The sequence below is a fragment of the Mangifera indica genome, chromosome 17 (genome assembly GCF_011075055.1).
Source record: "Mangifera indica cultivar Alphonso chromosome 17, CATAS_Mindica_2.1, whole genome shotgun sequence".
NCBI lineage: Eukaryota > Viridiplantae > Streptophyta > Magnoliopsida > Sapindales > Anacardiaceae > Mangifera > Mangifera indica.
Window position 1 is genome coordinate 9,901,236 of NC_058153.1, and position 22,328 is coordinate 9,923,563.

Below are 22,328 nucleotides of genomic sequence, written 5' to 3' on the forward strand. Positions count from 1 at the left end.
TTTTTTTTTAACAACCCTTGGTATATATATTATATATAAAAAATATATAATTATATATTATAATATATTATATATAATAATATAATATATAATAATATATTAATACTTATTATACATATTATAATATATAATATTATATTTAATATATTAATATTAGATTATAATATTATAATATATTTATATATTATATATTATAATATATATAATATATAATATTATATTATAATAATATTTAAATTCAGGGGTTGGCGTTACGCCAACCCATAAAATCCAACAATTTTTATCTTTTTAATTTGTTAAATTAAATTTTAATTAATTTGACTTAGTTGGATTAATTTGAAATTTGATCCAAATTTAAATTAATGCAATGAAAAACAGAAGAAAATGATACTGAAAATTATATTTTGGAAGAGTATCATTTTCTTATGGAAGAGTTACATAAAAATTAAAAATTTAATTTAAAAAAATAAAAAGGTTGCCTTCTAAATGAAAAAAAAATAATTCAAAATTGGCGCCAGCCAACCCTTTTTTTTAAATATTATTATATAATATATATATATATATTATAATATTATATTATATATATATAATATATTAATATATATTAATATATATTATATTATAATATTATATATATATATTATATAATATATATTATATTTTAATTATATATGTTATATAATATATAATTATATATATTATTATATATATATTATATATATATAATTATATATATATATATATATAATTATATATATTATATTATATATATATATAATTTAATTATAATTATAATATACTATATATAATATTAATATATTATTATATTATAATATTATATATATAATATATAATATATTATATAATAATATATATATTATATATATATATATATTATATAATATGTATTAATATATATAATATATTATTATATATATAATATATATATAATATTATATATATATATTATATTATTATATATTATATAATATATAATTATATATATTATATATATAATATATAATATAATAAAATATATAATATATATATATATATTATATATTATATATATTATATTATATAATATTATAATTTAATTATATATTATAATATACTATATATAATATTATAATAATATATAATATATATTATATAATATTAATATATTATTATATTATATATATAGTATATATATTATAATATATTATATAATATAATAATATTATATATTATATTAATATAATAATATTATAATATATATATATAATATTATAATAATATATATATTTTATATTATAATATAATATATATATATATATATATTATATATATATATATATATATATATATATATATATATATATATATATATATATATATATATATATATATATAATAAGGGTTGGCGTTGCCAACCCTTATATGTATGTATCTTTAGGGGTTGGCGTTAACGTCAATCCCTACGCCAACCCCTGAAAACCCAGCAGCACAACTTTCACCTTTTTTTTTTTTTCAGTTAAAGCAAAATTTTTTTTCCAGTTTTAATCCTTAAATTTCAATTATTTTTCTTTTTCCAATTAAATATTGCTACATGGTCTTCTCCGATCATCATTTTCTGCATGTATGTATAGTGGATGTGGTTGAGTTTTTTTATGAGTTACTCTTTTTTTTTTTTCCTTACTTTGAAGAATTCTTAATCTGAAGAATTTAGTATTTTCCTTCTTGCTTTTGTTTTTGAAGATGAGGAAGAAGAGATAGTGATTCCTTTATCACTTTGGAAGAAGAGGAAGAAAAAGAAAAGTTACAGAGAAGAAGAGAGAGAATTTGTGCATAAAAAATTGAAGAGGGAAATTTTAGGGAAGATGATTACTGTTGTGGTATATTTGTGAAAGTTTTAGGATAGATGACAATTTTATATACACGGAATAAAATAGTGATAAAAAATTCAATTTCCCTAAAAAAAAATTATTAGTGTAATCTTTTACCAGTAGAACAAAGGCGCCCTTAAATTAATTATGTTGCTTCTGAAACACTCAAAGGAATTAAGACAGTTGGAGCTTGGAAGTTGCAAAAAGAAAAGATTACACTTGGCAAACATTAAATGACATGATAACTTTGGTTCCACTGAACTCATACAATGTTCTCTATTTTGAGCTATATCTGTAAATGGTAATTTTCAGAAACCTTTTTTCAGTTGTGCTTTCGAAATTGCAACCCATTATCATTCTCTTATCGCCGCATCTTCATCGCTTTCTCCATGGACGCACTGTTTAAATAATTTCCGGTGTCTGGAATTGCCAAAACCAGCAGCTTTTACAGAAACTTCAATTTGTCTGGGGATTTTGATAATTATAAGTAATTTTTTATTTTAATATCCAAAAAAATTTACATTTCCCGAATGATAAATAAAGCAAAAAACAAAGAGAAATTTAAACTAAATCAATAACAAGAGGCCACACACCAATCTGACATGCAAGTTCAGCATCCACAGAACAACCCCACAAGCCTCCAAAACAAAGCCTGTAATGGGAGCTAGAAGTTCATTAAAAAAAATAAGAAGGAAGAAAATTTATCTTTAATGATTCTGATTTGAGGACTCTAGTAAATTCATGCTCCCACTTTGTACCTGATCACCATCACTACAACCCTCCAGGTTCACTTCTTCCTCCTCCCTTTTTTCATTCTTTTCACTATTGCAAGAATATGTTTTGTCACTTTCATCACTGAAAGAAGACGATAGACTGGGCTTTGGCATGGCCAAGAACGTTGGTCTCAGTTCTCCAGCCATAATCACCAATATCTTCTCTTCAACCGCCTGTGGTGGCTTGTTCATTTCACCATCATTTTTCCCCTCTCCGGCCTCCAAATCACGCGCTCCGCTCTCTAAATACCCCGAGAGCTTCCAGTAGGAGCACGCGAGAACCCAGAGAGCAAAAGCAATCAAAGCCAGCATGGTTGCCAAGCAGCCGAACAAATATGGCACTGGAGAGTGCCACAGCGAGTGTGGCTGCGTGGCATTTTGTAGTGCAACGTAAGTCGGTTGTGTCGGAGTTTCCATGCTTGAATCTTTTTCAGAGTTTTTTTAGAGAATTATTTTTTGTTTGCAGAAGAGTGAGAGATGATGAAAAAGGAGAGCAATTGTATGAATGATGCGAAGAACAATGGGCTTAAATAAATAAAATTCGCTTTAGTGATTTATGTCGTCAATAGTTTTATATTCTCCGGATTAAAAGACCACATAGTACTCAAATCTACAAAACCAAAAATAGAGTAACCTATTTATATATAAATTTATCAAACAAAAGATGTGTATCAAATATCGGAAAAAAAATTCAAAGACACAAGTGGGAGTGTTCAAAACAGATTAACTAAACCAGTTTGCTAATTTTTTTAATCAAACCAAATTTTTTATTTGGAAAAAATCATAAATTGAAACTAAACTAATTTAAAAATTAATTAATTTTAAATAAAATCAAAATTGCGGTTAACCATTTTTTAACTGAATTCAAAAAAAGTTTCTATTTTATTGTATTTTTCATTTTTTTAAGTATGTTCAATATTTTATTTATTTTTATTCAAATTTTTAAAAAGCGGTTCAGTTTGATTAACTAATTTTGAAAAATAAACAAACCAATAACTAAATTGAAATACAAGTTTTTTAATTAATTTATTTTTCAATTTTGTTTGATTATTAGATAATTTTGAACACTTATAACTTTTATATGAATTGATTAAAGTACAAACTTCGTAATGAGTTTATAAACTTATACAAATCAACATAGTATTTGACAAAAATGTGTAAGTTAAGAAGCTAATGGTAGTACGTAAATCCTTACCCTTATGGTTGTCATAAATGCATGAATTCGCACACTTTGAAACATTTTCAACATAAATGCATGAATGGTAGTATGTAAATCCTTGCCTCTCATGGTTGTCATAAATACTATTTGACATGGCACAAAACAGGTAAGGATTTGACAAAAAGTCATAAATGCATGAATTCAGGCATGCATGGTGGTTCAACCTATAAGTCCAAAACTTACCAAATATAGCTACGCCTATTGGAGAGTTCAGGTATTATTCCTCGTTGGCTATGAATTACAAGACCATCTTACTGGTTTTGTGCCATGTCAGCACCTTTTATTGTGGTTAAAGATGACTTGGGAACAAATTTGGTTAAATAGACAAAACCTAATCGAATTAGTAGAGATACGAGAGCCCATCAATGAGTTGGTTGCTTGTGTTGATATTTGAATCCATGTTTAGTTATGTTTCAACGTGTACTGCTACTTTTGAAATTTGGAGTATTCTAGAAGCGAATCTTAGTCTATATACATGTAACTGTCGGATTGTAAATTTAATACAAATTTGTTCACCACCAACATGACAAAAAGTTTATGGGGTCACACATAGTAGGGAGAGATTACAATTTTGGAGGTCTTGGGTTATATAGGGTAAATCAAATCCAGTATCCAGATTACTTGTCTCGAGTTCCACACGAAAATTTGATTTAACTATGACAATGTCTACTTGAAGGGTCAAAATGTAATAACCAAAAAATAGATAGACTGGAATAAAATTATGAAAAGTTAACTTTATCCAAAATAGATAAAAATATGTTAAAAATTGTATAAGTGTTGGATAAGTGTCATGTTAAATGAATAATGGGTGGCATATGAACAACTATTCTTTATCCCTAGTTGACTTTATTTAATTATCTTATTGTATATCCGAAAATTCATATAATCACCGATTTCAAGCAATATGATAAGGTTTGTATGAATGGTTATCCATGGTATTGAACAATCATTCTATATAAACCAACGAATTTTTAACATTTATGATTTTTTTTCAAATTTACTAGACATCTTTTTTCATCTCATTTCCTAAGGATATTCTAGCAAATCTTAGGGCCTCTCTATAGCGTCCATTACTATTGCCTTGTGTGTGGATACGGTGTCGACCTCGTCTTAGATGGGGAGCGATTTGCATATCTTCAAGGTCCATAAAGTTGAAGGAGCTGCCAATGATAGTATGTAAATCCTTACCCCTTATGGTTATATTCTTAGATGTTTAACATGCTTGTTTGATAACGTATTACAAATGGATTTTGTAAAGAGTTTATAGCTATTTTTGTAAGATTTGATTTATATTTAAATTTTTGAATATTGATTTCGCTGTCCATTCTCTGTTTTTAAAGCCATAAACCACTAACAGTCAGGTAGATTACCCTGATATCTAGGATGAGAGACTACACAATTAAAAAAAAAAACCAACCTGACCAGAGAAAAGAAAATAATAAGATTTGCTATTCTCATTAACATAAACCAATTAGGGTTTATAAAAATTATCTTTACAAATGAAATTGTCAAGTTGGCAATCCGTGTAACAAAGTATTACAATGGTTGATTGAAAATGAAGAAAACCCAAATCATATCTTTTTACACTGTTCGATTGATTTACAAATCCAAAAATTTACAATAGTTTTAGAGAGAGAGAGGAGATGAAGAAGAAGAGAAGAGAGAACGTGAGATATTTTCTTCAATCGACTGAATACGCCGCATTTTGCTACTAATTCTTTTTAACAAAACACACCGTATTGACTTCAGTGTAACACTTGGCAACAATACAATATAGATTAATTTTGATCTTCAGCCACACAAGAATTAAGTAAATGGATTTCTCAAGGTCTCCCATTTGGACCAAGATGTTCATCATGCTGATTTTTATGTACCATTTAAGTCATCGAAATTAATATAGGCTTTAATGGGATTTATTATGAAGCATTAGATAGAGCCTTTCAACATTATGCTGACGAGACTTGTAGCAGTCCAATGTTACATTGTTGTTAACTAGAGGGACAAATTAAAATTAGATGATTACTCTTTTAAGTAACAAATTAAAGTACTTTATGAATAAACAAAAGCTTCTGAGCACAATGATTATTAATTAATGGCCAAAAGACTTATTCCCATCTAAACATTCAGTCTATTTCTAAACTTTCATAATTAAGTTTTAAAAACTTAAATATCTATTCATCATTTAACTTTTATTAAATTTTCTCTTTAATATAAAAGATAAAAATATTATTTAATAATTTTATTTATTTACAAAATAAAAATGTATCCCTTTTTCTCGCTTTAATTTTAAAAATTAACAATTTTTTATTTGTCGTAGTTTTAAAAAGTTACTTTCTCCTCTCCCCTCAATCAAGAGTTTCCATATTTTATGAGTAACAATAACCTTTCTCAAAATTTAAAACATTGTGGTTATACTCCCACAAAATACATTTTCTGTTTTTGATAATCGTTCTTGCCAACGATTCACTTTGGAGCGTTGACAACCACACCACTAACACTCTCTACCTCCAAGGTGGTTTTCCAACACAAAACCCATCCAAAATCTAATCAAAATCAACATAGATCTACCCAACGGATTGCACAGATTTGTGCAACAATTGATGCACAGATTTATCACATAAATCTGTGTGATGGATTTGTGCCAATTTCGACCGACGTTTTTGGATGGTTACTGTGGGATGGTGGAGTTGACAATACACCTAAGTGAATCACTAAGAAAAATTATCATTAGAAAAAAAGAATACATTTTATGAGAGTGTAAGTGCAATATTTTGAATTTTGATAGGCCTATTTAACCCTAAAATATGGAAACTTTAGATGGTTGGGTGAAAAATTAACTTTTTAAAATTAAGTTAGGAGAAAATTTGTTAGTTTTTAAAATTAAAATGAAAAAAGGGAATAATTTTTTATTTTTTACAAAATAAAATAACTAAATGATATTTTACCTTTTATGCTAACAATAAAATGATCATTATTTTTTTTTTTTGTTTTATTGACTTTTTTTCTTTAAATTTTAGTCCTCGTAAAAGGATTAATGAACCTGCATACCTTAATTATAATGAAAGTAGTAATTTTATTAAATTTTGGTTTAAAGTGAACTGAGATAATCTCAGGAGAACGAAAATAAATGAAATTTTATTTACAATAATAGTTTTTTGTATAAATGGATAGATATTAATAAATACAAATAAATTGACATATAGATTTTGACTATTAAAGGTTAATTTATAATTAAATTATTCAATTATATATTAACAATTTAATTTATTTATACTTGTTATTAGTCATTAATTGTGTATTTAATAGTACTCTTTTATCTAACATACACAATTATAGTTATAGAATTTAATAAAATTATATGTATTTACTATACAAATAATTATACAGATGAAGTATTATTATATAATTAAGTAATTTCAAATTAAAAATATATTAAAAAGTATAGAATTTAATATTGTTTAATATAATTTATTAAACTAAAGGATAATTAATTCTCCATAAATACCTACTTAACGCACAAAGGAAGGTAATTGTATGCCGTATTAAGAGGAGAAGAATCTAAAAGGGCTATGAAAGAAGTAAAGAATAGAGCATCTATGAGATTTAATTAAATTATTTTTCTTGCTTTTGATAAACTCGAAGGAATTAAAGACGGTTGAAAGTAGAGGAAAAGAAAGAAGAGAGTTGAAGCAAGCACTTGGCAAACGTTACTTGACATGATAATTAAAAAAAGAGTAAGTTATCTTTTCCCACCCAAGGTTTGACTCTAAATCAGTTTTCTACTTCTAGTTGATATAAATAATACTTTTCACCTAAAATTAAACCTTGTTGATGAAACAATAATATTAAAAATAAAATTACTATTTTATCTTTCTATTTTTTTTTTTAAATTATCATGTAACTATAAATTAACAAAAATTAAAAATAACCTTGTAAATATCCAAATTATATGACAAGTCCTTTATTTTTATTTTCTTTTTTTCCTCCCATTTTTTCCCCTCTTTATATAAATGAGAGTGTCTTTATCATAAAATCATATATTAGGGATAAATTATAATTTTTGAAAACATTTGAGGTCTTTTTGAAAAATTTTAATGGGTTATTAGAAATTTAGAAAAAGTTTTGGGGTCTTTTTAAAAATTTTAAAGCATCAATCTACCCTAAATAGTTTCAAAAATGATAGTTACACCTCAAAATATTGGACATAATGCAACATAATATAAGTATAAATGTCATATTACATTATTTAGGGGATATAGTAGTTTCAAATTATATGGAGGTTTAAAAAAATTTCAAACATTAATTTGTGAGTTTTTAAATCTTTTTAAAGGTTAAATTCTCATGTTTAAAATGTTTGGGTATGCTAGAAACTGTTTTTTTACCTCTCAAAATTAATGGATGGTAATTAAAATTATTATTTTGCCCTTATGCTATAAATTTTTTAATTAAGTTTGATTTTAGGTAGAAAAATTTCATTTAACCCAATTAGGGATAAAAAAGCGTTTTTCGGTCAAACTTTGGGTGGGAATATGCCATTTACTGAATAAAAACTATGGGCTCTTTGCATCCACTGAACTCATACAGAGTTCTCTGTTTTGAGCTATTTTGTAAATGGTAATTTTCAGAAGCTTTTACTAATCTGTGCTTAGAAATTGCAACCCACTGACAGTCTCTTTTCGCCGCATCTTCATTGCCTTGGCTCCTCACTGTTTAAATTGCCTTGAAAAACTGTTGACATTTTTCATGGGAATAGTGTTGAACAAGAACGTATTGAATAATTAAGCAATGTTTCACCTGGTATCCAAAATCGCGCAGCTCATCAGTTAATGATAAATAAACAATAAACACTGTAATCTGAACCTCCAAGCTTTGCGGTTAAACATCCAACAGAGAATACCATGAAAAGCAGCTACACAAAGTTGAAGAAAGTGCAAGTTAATTTCTGACTCTCTGTCTCATCAATGTTTTTTCAGGTTTTATATATATATATATACATATATATATTTAATTAAATAATTTCTAGTTTCTGTTTGCCAAAACCGGCAGCTTTTACAGAAACTTCAATTTGTGTGAAGATTTTGGTAATTATAATTAATCTTCCATTTGAATCTCGAAAAAAATTTACATTTCCCGAACGAAAAAAGCAAGCAAAGATGTACAACAAGAGGCCATATACAAATCAAAAAAATAAAGGGAAGAAATTTATTATTAATGGTTCGGATGTGAGGTCTCAAGTAAATTGATGTTCTCTCTTTGTACCTGATCACCACCACTTCCACTCTGCAGCTTCACTTCTTCCTCCTCCTCCAGTTTTTCATTCTTTTCACTACTGCAACAACACGTTTTGTCACTTTCAACACCGAAAGAAGACGATCGACTGGGCATTGGCATGGCTAAGAACGTTGGTCTCATTTCTCCGGCCATAATTACCAAAATCTTCTCTTCAACAGGCTGAGGAGGCTTCTTAATTTCACCATCATTTTTCCCCTCTCCGGCCTCCAAATCAAGCTCTCCGTTCCCCTCTAAATACCCTGAGAGCTTCGAGTAGGAGCATGCGAGAACCAAGAGAGCGAAAGCAATCAAACCCAGCATGGCGGCCAAGCCACCGAACAAATACGGCACTGGAGAGTGCCACGGCGAGTGTGGCAACGAGGCATTTTGTTGTGCAACGTGGGTGGGTTGCCTGGGAGTTTCCATGTTTAATTTTTTTCGGAGATTTATGAGAGAATTAATGAAGAGAAAAATATTATTGCTTGTTTACAGAAGAGAGATGATGAAGAGAGTAGAGGAATTGTGTTACACTGTAAATGATGAGAGAAGAGAGACGAGGTTAAAGTGTTATTTATAGACAAGTCAAGTGAATCTCACCCGTAATTTACTTGTGTCATGAATTTACCTGGTTTTTTCTTCAAAAAATAATATATAATATATATATATATATATCTCTATTTTGTGCTTTCATTCAAATTATACAACTGCCTTTAACAGTAAATATATACAATAAATTATTAATATATCTTTATTAATTTAAAAATTTATTATTTAGAGTTCTACAAATATTGAAAATTTAATAAATTTTAAAATATTATGTTTAGATTGAATCTTTCATGGTGTAATTATTATTTTTTAAACAATTAAGAGATATTGAAATTTTTAAAATTTTAAAAACACCTTTACACTTTTATTGAATTTTTAAAAACTTCCTAAAAGTTTTGATAATATTAAATATTTTTAAAAATTATAATTTGTCCCAAACTTTTGAAAAAGAAAAATAGAACAAAGGGAAAATAAACATACAAAAAAGAAAATAGAAAATATACACAAAATGAGCTTATTATTTTTTCAGTTAACTAAATTCACTAACAAGAGTAGATGATGAGTAGAAATTTGATATTTGAAAACTTAAAGAATCAAAATTTGTTATTTCACTAAACCTTGGGTGAGAAATAGTGTTTTGGCCTGTTATATGTGAAACAAACATATTTACAAATAAAAACTGAGGCAAAAATTCAAGACAAAATTTCATCATATATTTCATCCGAATTTTTTAATATATGTAGTTCGTAAACAGTTTATAAACTTATGCAAATCAACAAAGTATTATGTATTGAACAATTTAAGTAGAATTCAATACGTAATTTTCACATACACACACACACATTATTTAATTAAAATATACGAAGAGCACAGTAAAATGCACTTAATTAATATAAGATTAAGGATTTGGAATGGTTAAATGGCACGTAGATTAGAGATATATGAGTATTATTGGAAGGAATAATAATAGCAATAAATGAAGACGACATTAAGAATAAAGAATAGAAAGGCAAAATAAAGCTTCTTTAGTTCCATCAAGAGGAGATCAATAATGGCTATGTGTTGTATGATTATATGTCCCTAATAAGGTTTCATTTTCTCTCAAATAATCCAAATTACATAGGCCCCAAACAACTGTACTGCACTTGTGATCGAACAAAGAAATAGATTAGATATCAATCATGCATATAATTTTAATGATATTAACTTGTTAATAATTCTTGCAGGTTTGTTGCTAAAATAAATATTCATTAATAAACAAATAATTAATTACGATGGTAGAATAAAATAGGTACTAAAATTGCATATTATGTATTTGGTCTTGACATGAATATATTGCAACTGACGAGTTCTCTAATTTCTATAAATGGAAACGGTTTCAAAACAGCTCTTGAAAACCTAAAACGATTGGCACGTCGTAATAGGAAAAAAAGCATGAAGAAGGGTTTTGTAAACATGTGAGAAAAACGAGCTGCATGTTGGGTTCTTGATATACACGAGTTTTTATCTGATTAATGCTTGCTAGTTAATGTGATTGAGATTAAAACGTGAATGACTGCCTTGTTTGATACACATCCTAGTTGTAATAACAATATCATAAATTCTCAAATGGAAACTGTTTTCGTCTTTAATAAATTGGGATTTCTATTTACTGCTGTCAGTAAGCCTTAATGACATATATTCATACTTTTTAACGCAAGAAATATTTAGATTGGTGTGATTTAGGTTAAAATGTGGATGACTGTCATTGAAACATGTGCATATTCTTTAAAGTGAAAATTAGGGTTAGATTTGATTCAAATTAGTAAGTTCAAATTAGAGTTTAGTTTGAACAAGCTAAGTTTAAACCCAATATTTAATTAGATTCATTTTTATGAATAAATCAATTTTAAATCAACTAAAAATTAAAATTCGAACATGTTTGAATTAAATTAATAATTAAAATATTTTTTAGTTAAATTTGAAGTTAAATTTTATATGAATTTGTTATTATGGTTGGATAGTGTTAGCAAAAGTTTGTATGAATTTGAAACAAACCTTGACCAATAATAATTTTCAATTATAAATACTTGAAAATGGGGAAGATAATAATCATATTATAGATATTAATAAAATTATATATATACATTTTTATATACACAAATGAGTATATATATGCTATATCACTATTGGATACGGGTCTACCCATGATGGGTCAATCCAATCCGGTTTTCTTAACTGTCAGAGGGCAGTTATTGATGATTAATGATTGGCAGTTGGACTCTTATTTAAAGTCTTAACTACCTTCCCAAAATAAGTTACGTCATTTTTGTAAAGAGAATAATTTTCCACCCAACACACAGAAACTAATGCACAGATCTTGTCTCTCAAAATGAAAATCAGTACGTACGCAAATGATGTCGTGAAAATATACTAACGTCAATATCTTACGTCATATTCGAAGAAGCTTCATCAAAAATTAATCTGGATACACAGATTTCTTATTTACAGAATTTACAGAATTCAATCCTGACATGTTTGATTATTCTCAACAATCCCCATGTGATTAAGTGATGATAAGATGAATTTGAATTAAAAATAAATAATACTCAATCATATGAGACACATTATCAATTTATCTATTTATATACCTAAAAGTGTACACACATAATAACATACTATAGAGATTTATGCAATTTGGTCAGTGGTTGAAATAGAAAAATGAAAATATTTATTTATTTATTTATTATCATAAAACACGATACTATTGGATAAAGGATAAGGAAATGACTCAAATTAATTCATAACAAATGTTATGTGTATTCATATTTGAGTAAACAATTAAAAACTTAGATAATGTATCATTATATAAATAAGTATTTTTTATCTTAATTTATAATCACTTAATTATATAATAATATATTATTTAAATATTTAATTAAACATTTAATTAAATATTTAAATTTAAATACACATAATTTATGGGGTTATTTAATCCTCCAATTTTCAATCAAGCAGATAGTAAAGTTTTAACGACTAGAAGATAAGGCGGGGTCCCAATTAATTGAGTCATCTTCACAAAAGGAGTAGTGGGTTCTATTTCTATTTGTTTCACCCTCTTCCACCACCAAACGTACACGCCAAGGACAAACAACTCTAAAATTTTTAATTAATTTATATCATAACCATGCCCATAAGTCCAAATATTCATTATTATATAATTTAGTGAAATGTTGTTCATGTCTCCACTGAGATTAAATATTTCAATTATTCGAGCAAATTTGTAACAAACATATCCTAACCAAATCCCACTTTGGATTAGTTTATTATTATGATAATATTATGTTAACTGCACGTCTCTGTCTTTAACCTGGTAGGCTAATTCTTCTTTTCATGAGCTGTTCGGAGATCGGATGCCTTTTAAATGGCAAATTTGGCAGAAATTTACTTGATAATAAGATAACAATTGAGTTGTTGCTTGCTGATGCTAGAAGAATTTTCTTTCTTTAATTATTTCTTTATTCTTTTAATTTCCTAATTCATAACTTGCTTAATTTGATCTAATGGAAATTACCTGTTTAAATACCCAGTGAATCTTAACCCTACATTTGGACGTATAATAACTAATACAAATAAGGAAAAAAAATAAGTTGTCCACTATTTTTAGAGGATTAACTTAGTCTAAATATTATCATATAATATAATTGTGTGTACACATTTATATATAGACATATAAAATGAATTAAAATCTCATATCATTGTCAATTTTATATCATTATTGTTGTTAAGATAAAAAAATAAAAAATAAAATATTGATGAAATAAAAGAATTGTACGTAGTAAATGAGAGATTTAAGTGTATAGATTTCTTGTGTAAAACATAATTGAAGTTCAATCCGAAAAGACATAATTCCAAAGGTGAATGTAAAACAACACGTGACATAAAGATGTTTTGGATTCGATTTATGAAAAACTTGTAGATTCAACTCTCACATTTTAGTAATTAATTCTAATTTCTAATTAATTAGGCTAATCTCAGTGATGCCGTCATTAGCACATTAATTATCCAACTTAATATTCCATCTTTTTCTTTTTTTTATCTTGGAACTTATCATGAGCAAAATCTTTTTCCTGTAATTGCATCCTGTAATTGGTTCTTAACATGAAGATAAGCTTCTTAATGTACCGGAATCTTTCAGCTTTACAATCGGTTAATTGGATGAGACCAACATCAATTAAATAATTAATTATCCAAATTAAACGTATTATAGTTAATTTTTCTATTATTGAAGTGGGATTTCCACCACCTTGATCTTTATTAATTTTCTGTGGGCTGCTTAATTATTTAATTAATTATTAATTAAGAAGCAGGCTTAGTGCAACCATGATTACTTTCAGGCTGATCTGAACTATGATAATTAAACTTGTATTAATTAAAAGCGTTTAGTGGCTAGTATTTAATCGAAGAAATGAAGAATAAGGAAGATTTGAAGATAAGTGGAATGTCTAAGAGCTTAAGGGTTAGCCTTTTGCTCATTAACTAATTAATTACTCAACTTAATTATAATTTAATGAAAAGGCTATATGAACTAGAGATTAATAAAAAATCATAGAGGGGCATCTATAGAAATAGGACGAATAAAGTTGAAATCTACAGTCACAAGTCACAAAATTATTTTATTAAGGAAAGAGTGAGAAAAGGCGAGCAATTGTTCCCAAAGTGGATGGAAATTAATGTTACTGCCAATTAATGATGCTTAGTGTAATTGTAATGATCACTTTCTTAATTAAAATAATTAAATTTCTTCTAGATTAGTTCATTCAACTTGTGTTCAATGCACCTGAAAGCAGTTTTTGGTTAAAAATAAAGAGCAATATTGCTGCCTATGACTGGCAAATGCATGAGTCAACTAAATAATATAGAAAGATATTGATTTCATAGAAATTGATTATTAAATATTAGTTTGTTTCGTAATTTGAATTAATTAGAGAATCTAAATATTTAATCCAAAAAATTAAAATAAATACAGCAAACTAATTAAAATTAAGCAAAAAAATTAATAAAACAGAAAATTAAAAACTAGTTTTCAGGCAAACTTCTCTAGGGTTTAAGATTTCACAATAAATTACTAATAATTGTTAACGGATTTGATTTAAACATCTTAAATTACTTAATTCTTCTTTTAAAGTTAATTAAATATGTAAAAATTAAGAAATTATTTACTTTCGTGATCAAGTATTAATCAAAACCTATTAAAAGCCTCTATGATGATCACAAAATTTACAAAGAATTCAAATATATTTCCAAATAAAAATTTCAGGTCAAAAATTGTTTGAATTAATTGATTATCAATCGTTCAATAGTATAAAATCAATTTACAAACAAACTAGATGTTGAACCCAAATCATTAAGTAAAAAATAAGTTCACAATCACTAAATCAAAGGTTCCTCAACATTAAATTAAATAAAAAACCTATCAATAATCACAAAGATTATAGATTTATCATAAACTCTAGGTAGAAAATTTAGTTATTCATACTCATCACAATAAAACCACAAAAATTAGTCAAAGAAATATTCATAATGTTCAAATATGAGAATAAACAATTATTAATATGAAAAAGTTAGAGAAAACTCTTGAGCCTTTAAGCTTGATAGGCTAAATCTTCTCTAACTTGATTTTTGAGCTTGAATCTTGAATCTTCCTCTTAGCTCTTGTGGTTTTTCCTTTGAAATTTATCTTTTCAAGGTGTTGTCATCATTCCCCTGTTCTTCAAAGATGATTTTCTTTTCTCCTTTCAGTATGCCAACTCAACCCTCCTTTTGTTTCTTGCCGATCAAGCCCGAACCTTATCAAATTATCTAAAAATATTATACAAAGTGTTAAATAAGATTAAACCTTAAAAGAGAACTAAAATTTAAAAAATTAATTAAAAAAAACCAAAATTTGTCTAAAACGAACTGTTTAAAAGCTGTAAATATATATATAAAATGCACACATCAAACTCCCCTAGACCTAAGACTTTGCTTGTCCTCAAGCAAATAAGGACAATGAAAAAACAAAGCGAAAGCACTATTGGAATGGTATGAACAAGATGGTCGAAATTTTTAAATTAACCTTATACAATCAAAAGTAAAAATCGCCCCTTCAAAACTCTAAATACTCAAAATGCTTAATATTAGATCCAAAGTAAACAATAATCACAAGGGTCACACTGAGAATGCATGTTGCCATCAATCATAGACAAGACCATTGCACTTAAACTAACATATATAGACTTATCAACCTCTATAGTCTCTAAACAAAATGAACCAAATCTCATAGGCAAAATCAAACAAGCTATCTCTACTAATGTTGATGCAATGCATTTCAAAAAGAACAATAGGGATTTATCTAGGTTGTAACTTGGTTAGGGGTGTAGGTTAAAAAAATAGAAGGATAAATAAATTAACATGAGCATACTATTAATGACTAAAGTGGAAATCAACATCATTACAAGATAAAAATCAAGGGAGAAATACAAATGCTAATTGAACTAATGATATGTACACACACATTTTTTTCTCAATTTTTTCATTTTCTTTTTATTTTTTTAAAATTTTTTCATCAATTTTCTTTTCTCATATTTTTTTTCTTCTTTTATATATATATATATATTTCTTTCCAAACTTATTTCTTTACACAAAGAAGGGGTAAATGTACTAATAATAATTTGATGTCATATAATTTTTTTTTCTATTCTCCCTTTCCAATTGATCCAAAAATCTTGTATAAATCTACTTATTTCATCAATAATATAACTCATGTAAAAAGTGTGATTAATATATTTATTGACTATGTGGGTCAATGTGCGTTAGAACAAAGAAAATATTATAGCTATAACTAAAATATGAAGTATAAGCTCAACAAGTTGATTAGGGATTAAAATTATGTACGAGGGTTAGTGGGAAATGGGTCATTTAAGTTAAAATTAATCAAAGAAATGCCTAAATCATGTCTTCTATTGAGACTTGCAGCTTTTTATTTCGCCTCAAAAAATTGAGTGACAAGTTCTAGGAGTTGTGAGACATTAGAAAATATACCTAAGCATAGATATGTCCCTTTAAGTAAGCATACACGATCTTGAAATGGTGACCACATGCATAACAATAATCCAAATAACAAAATGTAAAAATTGAAAATCTTCACCAATCATGAACACCCCTCACATTTATTGCTTCTCAAGGATAAAATTTAAATTCAATTGCATAAGGTTTATCAATCATTAAACCATCAGGAGATTACTCAAAAGCATGATCAAAGATAGCAAGGGTTGGGCACCAATTTTTATTGAAAGGTACGAAGTAATTATAAAATTCAGAAAAATAAAATCCAAAACTACCGAAAAAGTAATGAAATAGAAGATAAAATGGGAGTTGAGGCAAAAACTAACCGTAAAAATCTAAAAAACTAAAATCTCCCCCACACCTAAGGTAAATATTGTCCTCAATGTTTGCAAATTTGGAAAAAGAGAATGCATATTTGCAAAAAAAAAAAGAATTACAAAGAAGAGGGAAAGAGACTTCCTGGGAGTGAAGAAATCAATTGGGTTAGGTCTGCAACCCGTGCAAGTTGTGGCAGAATTAAACAATGAAACAAAGAAAGCTAAAATTGTCATTGCTGGATTTCTATGGTACATTCATGAGCTGCCAAGCAAAATTAAGCTGTAGCAACATCAAAATTTCACAAAAAAAAAAAAAAAAAATCCAACAAAGGCAACATCCACAAAAAATTTCATCAAAATCCAACAAATAATTTAGTTATAAGTAGGGTTAGATACGAGCCAAGCTTAAACTCGTTTTCGATGCGCCAAAGCTCGGGCTCGCTGAGCTCCCTATATATGTGTTTGTGTTTGACTCATTTCATAATTTTAGTGTTCGAGATCGACTCACACTTAGCTCAAGTTCACTTTGATTGGCTTCGGGTTCGTATTGTAGGGTTGGCTTCGGGCTCACATTTCAAGCTTGTGTCAAATTTTGGTTTATTCATATGTATACTGTATAGTACAAAAAATATATATTGTTGTAAAAATAAGAATCCCAAATTCATACATATGTACAAAATATTATTCATTGAAAATATATACTACATTCCGGTAACATCATTCATCATAAAGTTTAGATTTCTCCTAATATTTTTTTCAAAGACATAATACAAAATGACAGTAGTTTACATTACACATTTACATTACACATTAATTGCATAGTTTTAACATGTTCAAAGATTACTTAAACATGAACAAATGGCCAAAATAAAGTTGCCTCCTATCAAGTTCCATAACTTCCATCCCTCTTATCAAACCTCAATCAACCCTATATAACATTTCATGATTTCAGTCAAACCTTAACAAGTAGTTTCACAAACTATAGCCTATTTATTCCATTCATCACGCTTGGAAAATAAATTCAAGAATAAAAGCAATAACACTAGCATTTTCATTATCCCTAATATAGCATCAACAAGATAGAAAATGATATGTCAAAGCAATTACATTTAACATCAATAAGATAATAAATAAATGTAAAAGTAATTATATTATCTGAACATAATTCATTTTTACCTGAATGAGAACATTGCATTATCCTCTAAGACATGATTATTTAAGTGTCTACCATGTCAATCTCAATATCAGTGTCAATCTTCAATAAAGTAAAAGGTGTGGTTTATTCACTCGATTTTTGATATCATAAAATAATTAAGTACATGAACTTATGAAGTTAAAGTTATACTTGTATTGGTTTTTTACCTGATGCTTGACTCGAATCTAATCACCTCCACACATAAGCATGCTTATAGTTTTTGGTGCTAGATATGCCTTATATGGGTCAATCACTTTACCATTAGCATTAAAAACGCTTTTTGAAGCTATTGTAAAGATTGAAACTACAAGAATCTCAACGGTCATGCGTGACAAAACTTTATACTTAGTTTGATTAACAAACCACTAATTAAGTACATTAAATTTCATCAACTCTGCATTCTCTTATGTCTCAAACTCAAATACATCAGTTCTAGGTACATTTTCAACTCTGACTTTCCCAAGGCTTCACTTTGACTTTTCTTACGATGCAAACACCATTGCAAACAGTATCAAAATCATTTGTCATTCTATGTGAAGATATGGAGCTAGAATGTATTCCTATAATGTTTATTATTCAAATTACATTATTATAAATAAATCTATAACTTTATAACAATTAATATTATGTAAAATGAAAATATTACTATCTAAAACTTGAGGTAGATGATCCCATCTGTGATGAGGGGATGAGGCATGGGTTCTCTATTGACAAAATTTTTACATACTCACCATATAACTCATCAAATATGTGGTGGAAGTTATCTAGCTCAAGCTCTGCATTATATTCCTAATATAAAATAGGAAAAGCAAACTTTATAAACTCAAATTTATACTTGTGATCATAAGAAATTAGCTTGTCACCATATATGTTGGATCAACATTAATAAACATTGTACTAATAAGCAAGATTATTAGCTCAATCCAGAACAATTGCAATCACCATAAGTAGATTAACCTTCCCCAATACTTGTCAAAAGCATCATCAATCTAACCATTAAGACTACAATTAAATCAAATTCTCTATCTTTTAATAGTTTTTTTATTCTTAAAACCTCCATGAAGTACAAGTTGGTTGTTAGGTAGTCAATTTTGGATACAATCTTGCTTACATTGTTAAATTTCTTCAAAAAATCACAAACTACAACCAATTTGTTCCATTCATCCTCATTTGGCAAATATTGTTAGTTATTTCCATCCTTAGCTCCATATCGTGGCCAGACTTCTCGAAAAATCAATGCCACATCAAGCATATTATACGTACTATTCCACCTGGTTGGGTAGTCCAACACCAATTTCTTTTCTTTAATCTCATAAATTTTCACAATGCTTGCAACGTCTCGCTACCTAACCTCACAACACGCACATATTTCAAATTGTTCCTTATTTTATTAATAACATCTTGAATATCGGTACTACCATCTTGAATAAGTAGATTAATGATATGAGTTGTGCACCTAATATGGAATAACATTCCCCCATAAACTATTGATTTTTCCATCTTCAAATCTTTCTTCAATGATTTTAAGCACTTATCTTTCATAGATGCATTGTTCACTAAGATACTGAACACCTGTTAACATAGAATTAACACATTTATCAATCAAGATGTACTAGTAAACAAAATAACACATGTTATCAATCAAGATTTTAAGCACTTCATCCTGTGTTGAATGCCCCAATCTCAAAGGCAATTGTACAAAGCCTATGCAACAGTTTGCCTATTTCTTAGGGGAGGCATATGGACAAAGCTAACAATGCATTTATTTAATGTCCATTCTTGATCCATCTAATGCGCTATGATTACCATATATTTGATCTTATGCACATCTGACTTTCTTAAATCTATTGTCACACTTAGCTTTCTTAACTCTTTAAAAAGTTTCTTCAGTTCTTTAGCTTTAACTTGTACAACTTGATCACCATCATATTTTACTGTTTTCTACCAATTCTTTTCTATAGTTGTAGAATACTACAAAAATAGTTGAATCCAATATGTTTAACAAAAGAGAATGACAATTCATCAATCAAAATCATGTGAGCTAATGCCTCCCAAATCTACATATTGAATCACAAAAAAAGTATTTTAACAAAAATTAGTATAAAATTGATGGTAACCAAATAAGTTAATTATTAAGTTGTACTATTTCATGATTATATTATGTGTTTGGTCTCACGATCAGTGGAGTGAGGGGGCCTAGGCAATTTCCTTCTGATGGCTAAAACCTTAACAACGTTTGTCCCTTCTCAGCATTTTGTTTCCTTATTTCCTTCTTTCTTATGACACATTGTTTTATATGGCAACACTGGTGTGTTGTTAAATGTGTCTTTGTACCTTTAACTTTTTGTAACAGAACTTACATATAACAAATTGTGTATCCTTTATCGTTATAATCATGTCTTTAGGAAAGCACTCCCAATTAACAAATGTCTTTCTTTTCTTACTGGGTGGAATAATTGTTCGAATAAATGAGTTAAATTTCCCTTCAAACATAAGATATTCTTACTTATCAACATCTTCATCTTCAATATCATTAGACCTTTCATAATCTTCTATAAATGTAGTCTCTATTTCTATATCGTCGATTGAGTCATGCAATCGAGGTTTTTAAATTGCTATTCCCTTCCTTTTTACTGAAATTTTCCAATGAGAACCTTTTTTTCTAGTTGTAGTTAAGACATGAGAGGAATCTCGACTAATTTTTCTTTAGTGCATTTGATTTACATAATAAACAAATAAAATATGTTAGTAGACCAACTAAACATTGTTGTATCCACCTATCATGAAATTACATTTGAAAAACATTTAATCAACATTTAAACATTGCTCTTATATTCATCTATGATGATACTTTAACATTAATTCTTTCTAATAAATCATCCAACAATTTCAAACATTTAATCAATTAGTGTTGTAATTTCACAGCCAATATATATACTTAAAAATTGTAATAAAGGCTTATCATATACACTCATTTGTAGCATTGCTTTGATATGAATCATGCATTATATTTTTTCATCAATCCTCATCCAGTGCATTACTTATTAATCAAGGAATTAGAAATAAATACATCATAAAAAAGGAGCAATAGAAACCACACTAAACTCAAGCTTAAACATCAAACATCTTGGCTCCTCAATCTTAATATAATGTAGCTTATGCTTAGAACACCAAAATTCAATCTTAGCAACAAAAAACCCTCTTTTATAACATTCAAAAGATGTAACTTATTAACCAATAACCATTTCCAAATTAAAATATTCACAAATAGGCAATATCACAATTGATAATAAAAATATAAATCAACTTCAATAGAAAGAAATTTGATAACAAAAATTTCAAAAGAATAAACAATTAAATTAAAACTAGATAACATATCCAAGAGCTAAAATTTACATTAAAATAGGAACACATAGTTTTATTGATACAACAAAAATTACATTAAATAATTAATTGGACTTCTATATATTAAAATGCTAAGTTTGAATGAGTAGCCAAAAGGGAAAAGGTGGAAGGATCAAAATTAATTTATAATTTGAACTCTATTTTATTCTTCTCAATCCTAATTTCAATAGCTTTCAAGGCAATACTGGATACAACATCATATCGGTTGCCCTCTTTATTAATCATACATCATTTTTATTATAAGTCAATATCTTTTTGAAAAATTGAGGGGAAAGAACACATGAGCCTTGGATTAGTTAGCTTTGATTGCAAGTAGTTATTCAATAAAATTCCTTTATGACAAAATTTACAAAGTGACAATACATGAGCAACAAAATCAAATATGATCCAAAAATACAGGAACAACAGAACCAAATAATAATATGCAGAAGCAACAACAAAACCAAATACATGGAAGTAGCAAAACCCAATATATAAAAGAATATAATGTACATAAGCCATACAAGATGCAAAACAATATATAAGCCATAAAAGATGCAGAATTGACGAATGCTTACTTTGTTGATGTCATCGAATGGTTAACGTTGTCTAGAGAACCAATAGATTAAATGTAGAGAAACATCAAAAGTGAGATGAAGCCATGAACAA

General features: G+C 27.5%; 2 protein-coding genes across 3 annotated transcripts; both read right to left on the minus strand.

Moving 5' to 3' along the window:
• Positions 1-2,478: 2,478 nt before the first annotated feature.
• Positions 2,479-3,058, minus strand: LOC123200222 (protein GLUTAMINE DUMPER 2-like). The gene is made up of 2 exons (XM_044615375.1): positions 2,627-3,058; positions 2,479-2,520 (listed from the first exon to the last, which is right to left on the minus strand). Exons 1-2 carry the CDS (start codon positions 3,056-3,058, stop codon positions 2,479-2,481), a joined length of 474 nt encoding a protein of 157 aa, XP_044471310.1.
• A 5,370-nt stretch (positions 3,059-8,428) lies between these two features.
• On the minus strand, positions 8,429-9,691 carry LOC123200932 (protein GLUTAMINE DUMPER 2-like). Of its 2 annotated transcripts, none has more exons than XM_044616320.1 (2): positions 9,120-9,691; positions 8,429-8,654 (listed from the first exon to the last, which is right to left on the minus strand). In XM_044616320.1, the coding sequence occupies exons 1-2, from the start codon at positions 9,555-9,557 to the stop codon at positions 8,571-8,573; spliced, it is 522 nt and encodes a 173-aa protein (XP_044472255.1). In that variant the 5' UTR covers positions 9,558-9,691; the 3' UTR covers positions 8,429-8,570. The 2 variants fall into 2 exon arrangements, with proteins under 2 accessions (XP_044472255.1, XP_044472254.1); XM_044616319.1 differs by lacking the exon at positions 8,429-8,654 and adding an exon at positions 8,655-8,769.
• Between the last annotated feature and the right edge of the window lie 12,637 nt (positions 9,692-22,328).

Bases quoted from the DNA above. Each gene is read 5' to 3' on its own strand.
- LOC123200222 (XM_044615375.1), bottom strand. From the start codon at position 3,058: ATGGAAACTCCGACACAACCGACTTACGTTGCACTACAAAATGCCACG. The intron at 2,521-2,626 runs GTACAAAGTGGG...CTCCCATTACAG, and splicing joins GTTGTAGTGATGGTGATCAG to GCTTTGTTTTGGAGGCTTGT.
- LOC123200932 (XM_044616319.1), bottom strand. From the start codon at position 9,557: ATGGAAACTCCCAGGCAACCCACCCACGTTGCACAACAAAATGCCTCG. The intron at 8,770-9,119 runs GTACAAAGAGAG...AACTTTGTGTAG, and splicing joins GTGGAAGTGGTGGTGATCAG to CTGCTTTTCATGGTATTCTC.